General features: G+C 46.1%; 1 protein-coding gene across 2 annotated transcripts in view; it reads right to left on the reverse strand.

Annotated features, from left to right (window-relative positions):
- The window catches only part of RIMS4 (regulating synaptic membrane exocytosis 4), a 65,464-nt gene that overhangs the window by 52,582 nt on the left and 784 nt on the right, over positions 1-12,098 (reverse strand). Inside the window, exon 1 of one of the 2 annotated variants that reach the window (XM_043980098.1) lies at positions 11,548-11,572. The exons of the other annotated variant lie outside the window; for it this stretch is intronic. Coding sequence (XP_043836033.1) covers positions 11,548-11,557 — 10 coding nt within the window. The 5' untranslated portion in view covers positions 11,558-11,572. Of the gene's footprint in view, positions 1-11,547; positions 11,573-12,098 lie in introns of those variants that run through there. 2 annotated transcript variants of the gene reach the window in all.

The following is a 12,098-nucleotide window of genomic DNA, read 5'->3' on the forward strand; positions in this document are numbered from 1 at the left end:
TACATATATAACCTTTATCAGATCACCTGCTGTCTTGGGGAGGAGGGAGGGAGGGGAGGGGGGAGAAAAATTTGAAACTAGAAATCTTATAAAAGCAAATGTTGAAAACTGTATCTACATGTTACTAGAAAATAATAAAATACTTTTATAATTTAAAAATAAGTCCTTGTCTCCCACATTAGAACATAAATTCCTTGAAAGGAGAGATTATTTCATTCTCAGTACTTGTATCCACAGCACCTAGCACAGTGTCTGGCACACTGTAGGTACTCGATAAGTATTTGCTGATTGATGCTTTTGTTGCCAAAGATTAAGAGCAGTTCAGAGAATAGTTTGTATTTTTAGAAATTCTTAGCAATTAATCAATTAGTTCACCACCCATACCCTTATCCCATTAGCATTTATTAAGTATCTACTGTTTGCAAATCACTCTACTATACACAGGGGAATTACAAAGTTTACCTAAAACAGGAAACTTACCCTCACTGTCTAGGAAGAGGACAAGTCACAAACCCAGGAAACTACACTAGTACTTCAGGACAGTGGAGGAGAGGTAGATTAACATGGCACAAGACAATGTACTACATAAGGTCTATGAGAGCAGATCACTACCATTTGGGACAGGGGAGTGGAATCAGGGCATCAGGGAAGGCTTCCCAAAGGAGGTAACATTGGCTTAGTAGGAATTCAACAGGTCAAGAGGGGAGAAAATCACAAAATCCTACACACACACACACACACACATCCTGAAGCTTCTCTACTTTCAGGAGCCTTCTGACTAGTCCTAGGGACTGTCTAGAGGGGGCCCTTGCCCCAAATAGTGAGTCCCCTTCCCAGGACCAGATGGTTTGGGGGAGGGTGGCCTGGGAGGGAACCAGCCCAAGCTGTGCTCTAGGCTCCATCAGAGACATTTGCTTTGCGAACTAATTAATTTCCCATTACGGGCCCCAATTAGTGACACATCCTCCCACATGCTCCCAGGGTAATGCCAGGCGGAAACTAGCAATCTCTGGGAGACACCAAAGAGAGCAAGAGCTCCAGGGGTGGAGATTGGAGATAATGTTCAAAGATTCAGCGGAGGACAGGGTTCTTATCTCTGTTTTTTGTCCCCCATGGGGCTGAGGCACACAGTGGGTATTCCCCAAATGACTGGTAATTGACTGACTCTTGTAGTATAGAGTTTCAATAACTGGGCCTCAGTTTCCTCATGTGTAAAATGATAGGGATAAATTAGATGATTTCTAAGGTTGCTGCTAGCTATAACATTCTAGGTTTTAAAAGCACTCTCAGCTCTGACATATATATTCATATGTTGTCTCCTCTGATAGAATATAAACTCCTTGCAGGCAGGGTTGTTCTTTTTTTGTATTTGTATCCCCAGTGATATTAAGCACACAGGAGGTGCTTAATAAATTCTCCTTGATTCTTTGTTCCAGTTCTGCCATTCTGTTTTCTCTGGGCCCTCTCAGTTCTGACAAGCTAAATCTTCTTTAGGAAGTTTTATCTAAATCTCTCACTTCTATGATGGACAGCATCCTCTCCCAGGGAATTACACATGCCAAGTCTCTCTTTCTCCTCTCTAGTCGCAGAGGATTTGTTAGGAGTTAGCCTCCTGCTGGATGCACTGAACAGAGGGTTGAAGGAATGCAAGGGAGTCCTATAATTTGCTAGGACACCAGGGGTCCCTCGATTTGACTAGTTCTAAACCAGACTCTCGAGCTTTTAATAACTGTGGAAGGGAAAAAGGAGAAAGGGACCCGCCTTATAATACTCTATAGACACAGTGGAGGAAGAAGGGCTCCTAAATGTGCTTCTCAGGCAGGAGACACTGAAATAGACGTGAGACAAAGGCTATGACCCCAGCATGCTAAAGTGGGAAGGTACCCCTACAATTTCCCATCCTTCTTGTGCCTCATTTATTAAGTCAATAATCAACAAGTGATATTATGGAATGCCCACTAGTGGTGAAGTGGCCCAGTACAAAGAGCATTGCACTTGGAGTCAGATGTGAGTTCAAGTCTCCCTTGGACAGATCACTTCTCCATTAGAAGCCTCAGTTTCCCCACTTATAAACTGGGTACAATAATACTAGCACTAGCAGAGCTGTTATGAGGAAAAAATGAGATAATAGCTATTTAAAAAGTGCTTTTTCACTGGCCCTGGATTCAGGAGGACCTGAGTTCAAATCTGGCCTCAGACACTTGACACTTGCTAGCTGTGTGACCCTGGGCAAGTCACTTAACCCTCATCACCCCGAAAAAAAAATAAAAAGTGCTTTTTACCTCAGAGTCCTATATAAACGGGTGCTATCTTCATTAGCTTTAAAATATTTTATTGGTAATCTATCATGGACTTGGCTCATGCAGTTCCAAAGGGTTTGAATTTCTCTCAGAGAAAGCAAGATATGGCCTCTATGGGGAGAGCCACAATGAATTGTGTTTGAGGGCAGGTCTCCAATGATAAGTAAAGAATTGTGCAGGGGCAGCTAGGTGGCGCAGTGGATAGAGCACGGGCCCTGGAGTCGGGAGTACCCGAGTTCAAATCCGGCCTCAGACACTTAACACTTACTAGCTGTGTGACCCTGGGCAAGTCACTTAACCCCAATTGCCTCACTTAAAAAAAAAAAAAAAGAATTGTGCAAATTGTTCCCACCAAGGTGGGAAATGCTAGAGTATTAGAGACCTTAGAAATAATCTTGTCAAATCTTCTTATGTTATAGATGGGGATACTGAGGCACCACTAGTGGAAGGGACAACCAGAAAGTCACAGAGGGAGTTTATGGCAGAGCTGGGACCAGAACCTCTGTCTTCAGATTATCACTTGAGTGTTCTTTCCACACTAAAGGATGTTATTGAGTCCTTTTGCCTGGAGAGGCTCTGGAGTAGGAAGTCCCAGGCTTCAGTATTCATTAACTGTATGACCTCAGACAAGTTCCTTCCATATTTTGAGTCTCTGTTCCCTGATCTGAATTATGAGAGCATTTGATTAGATAGTCTCTAAGACTGTTCCACTTCAGAGCTCAATAAAAAGAGGCCTGGCTCTGGAGTCACAAGACCTGGGTTCAAATCCCACCTTTGATTCTTACTACCTGTATGACCCTGGATAGGTCATTTAATCACCCTGAGCTTCAGGGTTCTTGTGTATAAAATGATGGGGTTGGACTATGTGGCCTCTGAGGTCCTTCTCAGCTCTGGTAGGTGATTATATCAGTTGAATAGCCTGAGAGGGTGAGTCCAAGCATCATTTCTGACACATTAGTAGTGTGACCACAGACATCACTTTACCTCAATTTCCTTAACTATAATACCTGCACTACCCATTTCTCTGGGATGGTGTCCAAAAAGCACTTGTTGAAAAGTGCTATAGAAATGGAAATTATGTTTATTTCTAAGAAAATTGTTGTTATTATTTAGAGATTCTGGGATCATATAGGAAGGGCTCAATGACCTTCCAAACTCAGGCTTCTGAGAACAAGGACAGTTTTCAGAGTAAATCTGACTAACACTGTCTAACACATCCCAGACACCAAAGGGAATTTCTTCATCCAAAAGAGCCCTTTTCATGAAGGTATCTATTGCCATAGTAAGAAGATTGGACCACAATTTAAAGACCTGGGTTCTAGCCCTAACTACCACTAATCAGTGTGTGACTTTGGACAAGTCACTTCCATCATTTAGTTTGTTTCCTTATCTGGGAAAATGAGGGACTTAGACATGTCCTTACCTCACCCCCTCCATCCCTTCACCCTTTTCCTTGCCTATGAGAGACCCAACACAAGGACTCTTTAGGGACATCTCACTCCTGTACTGTTTCCAAAACTGTTAATGAAGTGCGTTGCTAAATGCAGTTACAATCCTGGGGGCTAAGAATATAGCTGACATCAGCCTTGTCAGTTTCCGAATGAATCAGAGCCCAGCTTGGGGGGGAGGGGGAAGAAGAAGGTGGCAGGGAGGGGAGGAATGAAGAGAGAATGTTTGCTAGTTGTCAAGTCAAAAGCAAAGCCTGAAATATAATCCAAACCTAACCTCCATGGGTCCAAGGAGGTAGGTAGATGGAGGTACATGTCCTAGAGAGCCAAGAGAGAGGAGACCAGAGAAGCAACAACAGAGCTTTAGTCAGTGGCTGGATAGGACTGCAACCATCTAAGACACTCAAATGAGAGGACTGGGGAAAGAAAGCTGCCTAGACAGGTGTCAAGTGCAGCTGCCAGCAAGAGTGAGGTCAAATATGGTTACACGTGGAGAAGCCAGGGAGTCCTAGAAAGAGTTCTGGACTGAGAGTCAGGAAGCCAAAATTTCTGGCCTTGGCTCTGCCACTAATTCACTGTGTGACTTTAGGTAATTCCCTTCCCCCCTCCCTTTTGGCCTCATAAAATGAAGAGGGTTGGACTAAATGATTTCTAAGGTTCCTTCCAGTCTATATAGTAAAGTTCTATCTGTACAGGTATTCTAGTAAGAAGCCCTATTAATACACTTCTCTGGTGCTTTCCCTATCTTAGACAATGATTTGTCCCTCCCCCCCCCAATTTCCCTTTTACATTTAATTCAACCACATTTGTTCAACTAACTACCATTCATTAAGTACCTGGTTTTCACAGAGCCCCAAGATGGCCATTGGAAGTGTGGGTAGGGAAGGGAGAGTAGAGGGATTGATACAAAGTTTGAATGTCTTCTTCCTACCCTCATGGAATTTATAATCTGTGGAACATGACTTTATCTGCCTCTAACTCCAGGGTGAGGATCAGGGATGTTAATAATTGCTACCAAAGGTACCAGGGATCAAGGCAATGTCCAAGAGCTCAGATCAAAAAAGCTGAAAAAGAATCAATACTCAGTGAGTCTTTTCAGCAGCAAGGGAACTGAACTAATAAAATTTCTGGATTTTGTTTTTTTGGGTGGAGGTAGGGAGAAGTGGGGGAAGGGCACTTTTGTCTATATTATCCCAGTAACATAATCAGACTTGGAAATCCCTTCAGGATAAATTAAGTGAAACATTTTTTATTCTTTATTGAATTAACTGGATAATTGGTCCAAGTCCCTGCTTTACTTTGGCTGTAGAGGTCCCGAAGGGGTTCCCGATTTTCCCCAGGCAATAGCCAAAAAAGGGCTATACTGTAGAATGCTTCAGTAATACTTCGTAAATTTCCTTTACAACAGCCCTCTAAAATGGCCTAAATATTATTACCATTATTTAGTCCATTTTACAGATAAGAAAACAGAGGCCCAGAGAAATAGTGGCCAAGTTCAGTAAGTAGAGAAGCAAAAAAATGGAACCCAAATCTTCTGACTCCAGATCCTTTTTCCATTATACCATTGTTATCCCCAGTTTACAAATGAGGAAATTGGGACACAGAAAATGTCACAGTTAATAAATTGACTTATTAGATCCAAGACTGGAAAACAGATCTCCTGACACTAAGTCCTACGTCCTTCCCACCATGTTATGCTATCATGAAGACAGCTAGAGCTTTAGGAGAGATGACAGGGAGAGAATGAGATGGGGGAAACCCCCTCCCCCGGATTAACAGGGATTAGAACCAATCATACACTTAGACCATGGGTTTTGCAAGGACAGGGACTGAACTTTTTCACCTCCAGGGAGGTTGTAGATAGTTTGTTTCCCATCAAAAGTCTCAGGTCATATTTCAAGGACAGAAGGGAACACTGGTCCTGGGAAAGAAACTCTGCCAAGACAGGAAGAAAAAGGTCAAAGAAGCAGGGGCAGGGGTGGGGAACAGAGAGATACCGAAGGCATTCCCAAGGGCTTCTGGAACCACGGCAGTAAAGGAGAAGGGGATCCAGAGTGGTGGGTTTCTGACTCTGATCCCTACCCTTGCCCTAATTAGAGCCCCAGAGCATCCGTTTCTCTGGGGAGTGTGGTACATCGGAAAGATCGCGGCGCTAGGAGGCCAGAAGATCTGGGTTTGAATCCTTTCTCTGCTACTTCCCAGCCATATGACCTCAGGCAAGTGACATTCTCTCTGGTCCTCAACTTCCTCATTAGGAAAATGCAGAAAATCCTGCCTGCTTCTCCTCCGAAGTCAAAGGGATCCAATGAGACAATACATCTAAAGGGCGTATAGAAATGCAAATGAGACCATTAGTCATAACTAAGCTTCCCTTCACCATACACAAACCTACACACAAACTAGGAGACTAGAGCAGCAACTGCACCACCGACCTTCTATTGAGAAGACCTGCAATGGAACCCCGGCTCGGACACTTGCTCCCTGAGACATAAGGGAAATGCTTAACGTCTCTGAGGCAGCGTTCTAGCCTCTTTAGAATAGGGACAATCATTCCTTCTGGAATCTCTTCTGGACTGAGGTGTTTAAAGAGACCGAACCTGTGATGTCATTGGTACAAAGGTGCTTCGAGGTTGAGGAACTTCCTTTATTAGTGCCGACCAACACCTTTTCTGAAATTTCTCGTCTTGGTGAGTTGTTTCTAAGGCACCGAGGAGTGAAGTGACTGGCCTAGAGTCAGATAATCAGTATTTATCAGACCTAGATTTGAACTCGGGTCTTCCTGACTCAGAAGTCACGCTGCTTATCGGTCTATCTCTGTCTCAGCTTGTCTTTGTCTCTGGGTCTCTTGTTGTCTTTGTCTCTACCTCTGTCTCCCCTCCCCATATATGTCTGTCTCTGTCTCCCCTCCCCATATATGTTTATTTTAGCACAAGAATGATATACAGCAACGCTGTGAGGAAAATAGTACAAGGATACATAGTTACAGATGGAAGAGGAACTGGAGCACCACGTACATTTTACACGTTCTGTAAATTGTGTGTGGCCTTAAAGTGTTACAGAAATGTGAAGTATCGCGATAAGAATAAATCCGCCCACAGGTTTTGAAAAGCTGACTCCTCAAGTCGGTGAGAGTTCCCGTCCTGGAGAGTATCTTCCTAGGCTCTGGGACCCAGGTGAGGACTGAGGGAGGTGCCTCAGGTGTTTTACAGGAACTGTAGCCTAAACCCTGGTTCCAGCGCAAACTCATCCTTTTCGCTGAAGGAAAGGGGAGGGGTGGGAAGGAGGAGAAGAGAGCTGGTCTGGTCTGTGGGTGCCTGAGGAAACTTCTATCCCGAAGACAATCCCCGGGCTCCTCCGGGAGAGGACCGCTGCTGACGGGCTGTTGCCATGGAAACCTCTTCCCTTCCCTCTCGGCGCTCACAGCATCCTGGCGCCTCTCCTGCAGCTGCGGGGGCCAGAGCCGAATTGGAGAGACGGCGGCTAGGCTAAGCTCTATTTCCCCGCTACCTCCTCCGTCACCGCCCAGGGTGAGGCTGTAGCCTCGGGAGGACAGAAATGAAAAAGTACCTGCTGAAAGCCACGAAAAGTGCGGCTGGAGGGGAGGGGCACTTCTCGCGCCCCCCTCCCATCTTTCTCTTTCGCCAACCCCCTTCCATAATTCCCATGGTCTGCCAATCTGCTACCCAAATTTAAGGGCTGGGCAATGTGGAACTGGATTCCTGGATCCACCTCTCTAAATGCGGCGAAAACGGAGAAGGAAACAGGAGGAGAGGGTTTAAGCTGGGACAATTACCACGTGGATCTTCCCGCCCCTCCCCCCACCCCCAGGACACACTGCTTTCAGGGGTGCCTTCGGCTGCAGCCACGAAACCCTAGCAAATGAGCAGATTAACAGATGAAAAGGACCTCAGAAGAAATGTAGATCCCCTTCCTCATTTTATAGGTGAGGGAAATGAGGCCCACAAAAGTGAAGTGACTTGTCCAAGGTCACAACCAAGTTGTAATCGTCTGAAGCGATTTGGATCCCTACACTACAGTCTCGCAGTAGGGAGGATTAATAAACCGAGTGAAATAAGACTAAATAACTAAATTTAACGCAGGAAGCAGCCCACAACTTTTGGCAGAGGAAGAGGAGTGGCTCAAAGGACAGGTCAAGAGCTATCCCTCAGCCTACATTATAAGCTGCGGAAAGGAGTCGTGGCACAATAGAAAACTCATGGAATTGGGAGTTAGGGGACCTGGGTTCGAGTCCTGACTGTCATTTGTGATCTTGGACAGGTCACTTAACCTTGTTGGTTCCTTCTCCTAGACCCAGCTTTGCTAAGGTCCCAGCTGTGTAACTGTGGACAAGTCACTTCCCCTTTCTGGGACTTAGCTTCACCTTCCACACAACGAAAGGCGAGCTCTTGGGCCATTTCTGGATATATACTTTGTTCTGGGGTGGTGGTGACAATTGGGAGTATCAGATTTAAATAAATAAATATATATTTGCATTTTTTTTTACACCTCAGTCAGGTTTCGATAACCTCTCTAACACCCACCTCTTAACAACAATATACCCAAATAGTACTTTAGCAAGTTTAAAACAAAACAAAACAAAACAAATAACGCTATAATTTCATCAATTTTGAGTCTCAGCTCATCTGAAATGGATCCTGGGAAACATTTCCATTCTGATGGGCTCTCAGTAATCTAGGCCGGATGCTTCTCCAGAAGGGGCTATGCAAAGGTACTGAAGAAGCTTTACAGAACCTTCGTTAGCGACGGGAGTGGAAAGCCGGGCGGAAGAAGAATTGGGGCAAAAACCAGAACGAAAGGACACCTCTCAGTTCCCTTCATCTTCTTGGGGTACTAGGAGGTGAAGTTCAATTTCAACGATAAGTGACAATAAACTCCAGCTCCAAGCATTTGTTCTAACTAAGGCTAATAGCCTTAAGGCTAATAGCCTGAAAGAGACCCTCCACCCCACCCCCTGCACGGCCACCGCCGCGGGCACAGCCACAGCCACAGCCACACAAGCATCTTGCGCGCGCATAGATCCAGCTGGCGAGTCCGGCCTCCCTGGCCAGCCCCGCTAGGCTGAAGGGAAGCTTTTTCGCCCTGGAAACGATTTTCAGTTTGATCCATATCGTGGAGCGGCTCCTTGCGCCATGACTCAGAAGCGGCGCTCATAGGGCAGAGGAGGGGGCTCGCCTCACCGGAAGCTCGGTCAGGGACACAGTCTTCTTTCTCAGGAAGGGGGGACGGCGGGGGAAGGAAGGAGATGTAGCTGATTTCAGAGGGGAGGAGGGAGAGGCGAGATAGCATTAAGCCATTTCTGAAAGCTTGCGATGCAACGTGAGAAAGATTCCTGGCAGAGAGCCAGGACGCTTGGACTTGACCCTTTCTCTGCCACTCACTAACCGTGTGACCATCCCTTTTCCAGCCCTCAGTTTCCCAGAATCGAATGGGCATAATAACCCCTGCTTTGCCTTCCCCCGCCAGGGAAGGTCTGAGGTAGAGACGGTAAAAACGAGTACTATTCAAAGGTGAGATATTAAATTGAAAACAGATGGACTGCCCGGGTGTTACATTTGCGCCCTGGAAACATTTAAAAGGACGAGAGAAAGGCCACCGATTACTGGCTCTATGGACAAATGGTGGAAAGACATTGACGATAATGGCATAGGTTAAGAAAGCATGAGTAGTCCGAGAGGGACTGCAATCGGCATTGGTGGGAGGGGTCCGCAGGCCCATGAGACCACGGATCCACTGAGGGTATTCTGAGAGTAGAGTCTTGCACTCATGCCGAGATAAAACAGTTTCTTTTCGAAACTAGCAGAGCAAAGTGCAACTGGTTATTATTGTCAGCAGAGGTGATGAGGAAAAGTCAAAAAATGGTTTAAAAAATGAACTATACAGGGGCAGCTAGGTGGCGCAGTGGATAGAGCACCGGCCCTGGAGTCAGGAGTACCTGAGTTCAAATCCGGCCTCAGACACTTAACACTTACTAGCTGTGTGACCCTGGGCAAGTCACTTAACCCCAACTGACTCACTTAAAAAAAATGAACTATACAGGGCGGCTAGGTGGCACAGTAGAGAGAGCACTGGCCCTGGATTCAGGAGTACCTGAGTTCAAATCCGGCTTCAGACACTTAACACACTTACTAGCTGTGTGACCCAGGGCAAGTCACTTAACCCCAATTGCCTCACCAAAATTAAAAAAAAAAAACAAAACTATACAGACAGCCTTTTGCTTCTGGTTTTCTAGTGAAACTGTTTGGAGGTGAAGCTCCAGTTTCACCCCTCTAGGAGGTCCAAACTGTGGCACACTCCCCCACCCCACTCCTTGTGACATGACCACTGCTGCCCAGGCACTAAGCAGGAAGGCCTCGAGCAAAGGTTTTTGTGAACTATAGCTTCACCCTCAAACTTTCCTAGACCTCAGGTCATTTTTCCAGTCACATTTCTCACTGTCATACTCCTGACCTGAAAAGGAAGAAGTTAGAGAAACATGTGGTTGTCCCTGCCCCACCTGATGGCATCAAAGTGTGGAGCTTTCCTAATTGGAGAAGAGACACCGAGTCCTTCCCCCGGGGTGCCTGGTATTGGCCTCTAAGAGTTGACCTCTTTGTTGAAGAAGGGGAATGTTGAGCTGAAGCTATAGATTGTGAACAGATTGGGGCGGGGTGGGGAGTGGAGAGAAAAAGAAAGTGATTTGCTTCACCTCTCTGGTCCTCAACAGATGGTCCCTAGGGTGAAGTCCAGCTCTGACATTCAGTTATCTTCCTTCTTAGAACAATGAATGTCAACATTCCCTTCTAGGCCTGAAGTTGTTTTATCTTCTTAAGAACGGTTTGTCCATTCTTCCCTGTCTGTTGTAGGGGCTGGGATGAGGGGAGGGAGGGAGAGACATCCTTCAAAATGGTAATTGTTGGCATCTGAGGAGACAACTCTATGGGGAAGGGTGAGGAAAGAAACTGGGGTGATTTTGCCCCTCGGCCTGGCTTCAGAGAATTGTCCCCTCCCCAAAGCCCAAATCAACTTTTCCTCTCAGTCTGGTTAAGGCTTTCCACACAGAATCCTTGAAATTCTTTCAGACTTAAATAGGATCATAGATCCTGAGCAGGAAGGGACTTCAGAGACCTTTTAGTCTAACCCCCTCATTTCACACATAAGGAAACTGAAAGGGCTCAGGAAGGATAAATGACTTGTCCAATATCACACAGACAGTATGCCTCAGAGATGGAATTTAAATCCAGTGCTCTGACTACTCTCTGCTTATGCTGTTTCTCTCCAGGTACACCAGGAGGGCAGACAAAAGAAGCCTATTCCTTTTCCCAAAGCAGATAGGAATCAACCTGTTATTGTACTACCTTCCCCACAAGTGCCTACTGCCAACCAGGTTTTGGTCTTAGCATGGAAGGCTTTCAGAGGTTCTAATCTCCCCTCCTGGCCTTGAGAGGCAGCATGGTGTAGCACATAGAACACCAGATTTGTCCTGTCGCAGACACTAGCTGTGTGGCTAGGGCAAGTTACTTAACTCATCTGTGCTTCAGGTTCCTCATGAAAGAGGTGGGGAAGTGAACTCAGCCATCTTTAATGTCCCTTCCAGCTCTAAGTCTACGATCTTATGATCCTTGCATCCGGCCCCCTTTCTGGCCCAGTCAGCAACTACAGTTGCAATGGAGCCAAAGCCAATATTACTAGATAGCTTTCACACACACACACACACACACTCAACCCAGGATAGGTCCCTAGAAGCCATCTTTTACTTAAATGGAATAAAGTACAAAATGAAAGGTCATCCCCCTACTCACACAACCCCATCAGACTTGCTTGTTTTGTTTGATCCCAAACTGGAAGCCTCGGAGTTTCTTCTTCCTTAATATCTCCAAGACCCTATACCCTCCCTTCTCACTCTTTTTCTGGGTAAGGGTTAAGATATGCTGCTACAGCACCTCAAGTGTCCTTTTGGCCTGCTAGATGATGCCAAGTCTAACTCATTTCCCAACCAGTCATATAGAGGCATGTCCCCGGGAACACTCCCCCAGGGAAAGGCACCCTTGATCAAAACCCCCAAGTCAAGATCCCAGTCTAAGTCACATATCCTCCCCAGGTGGAATTGACAAAGAATGGAAGAAAGGGGCTCTATTTGCATTGTTCTCCCCTTCCCATTTTGCCCCGGTGTCCGTTGGGCCGAGAGCTTTGATGATGAAGGTCCGTGGGGCCTTGAGCAAGCTCCTTTCCTAGAAATTGGAGGGGGACCTGGTTGGGGGGGGGGGAAGTGGCGCAGGGTGCCGAAGATTCGTGTTGGGTACAACAGGAGATCTCAAACCAGGATTCTGCTCCTAGAGCTCCCCAGGGGCAG

The sequence above is a fragment of the Dromiciops gliroides genome, chromosome 2, assembly GCF_019393635.1.
Source record: "Dromiciops gliroides isolate mDroGli1 chromosome 2, mDroGli1.pri, whole genome shotgun sequence".
NCBI lineage: Eukaryota > Metazoa > Chordata > Mammalia > Microbiotheria > Microbiotheriidae > Dromiciops > Dromiciops gliroides.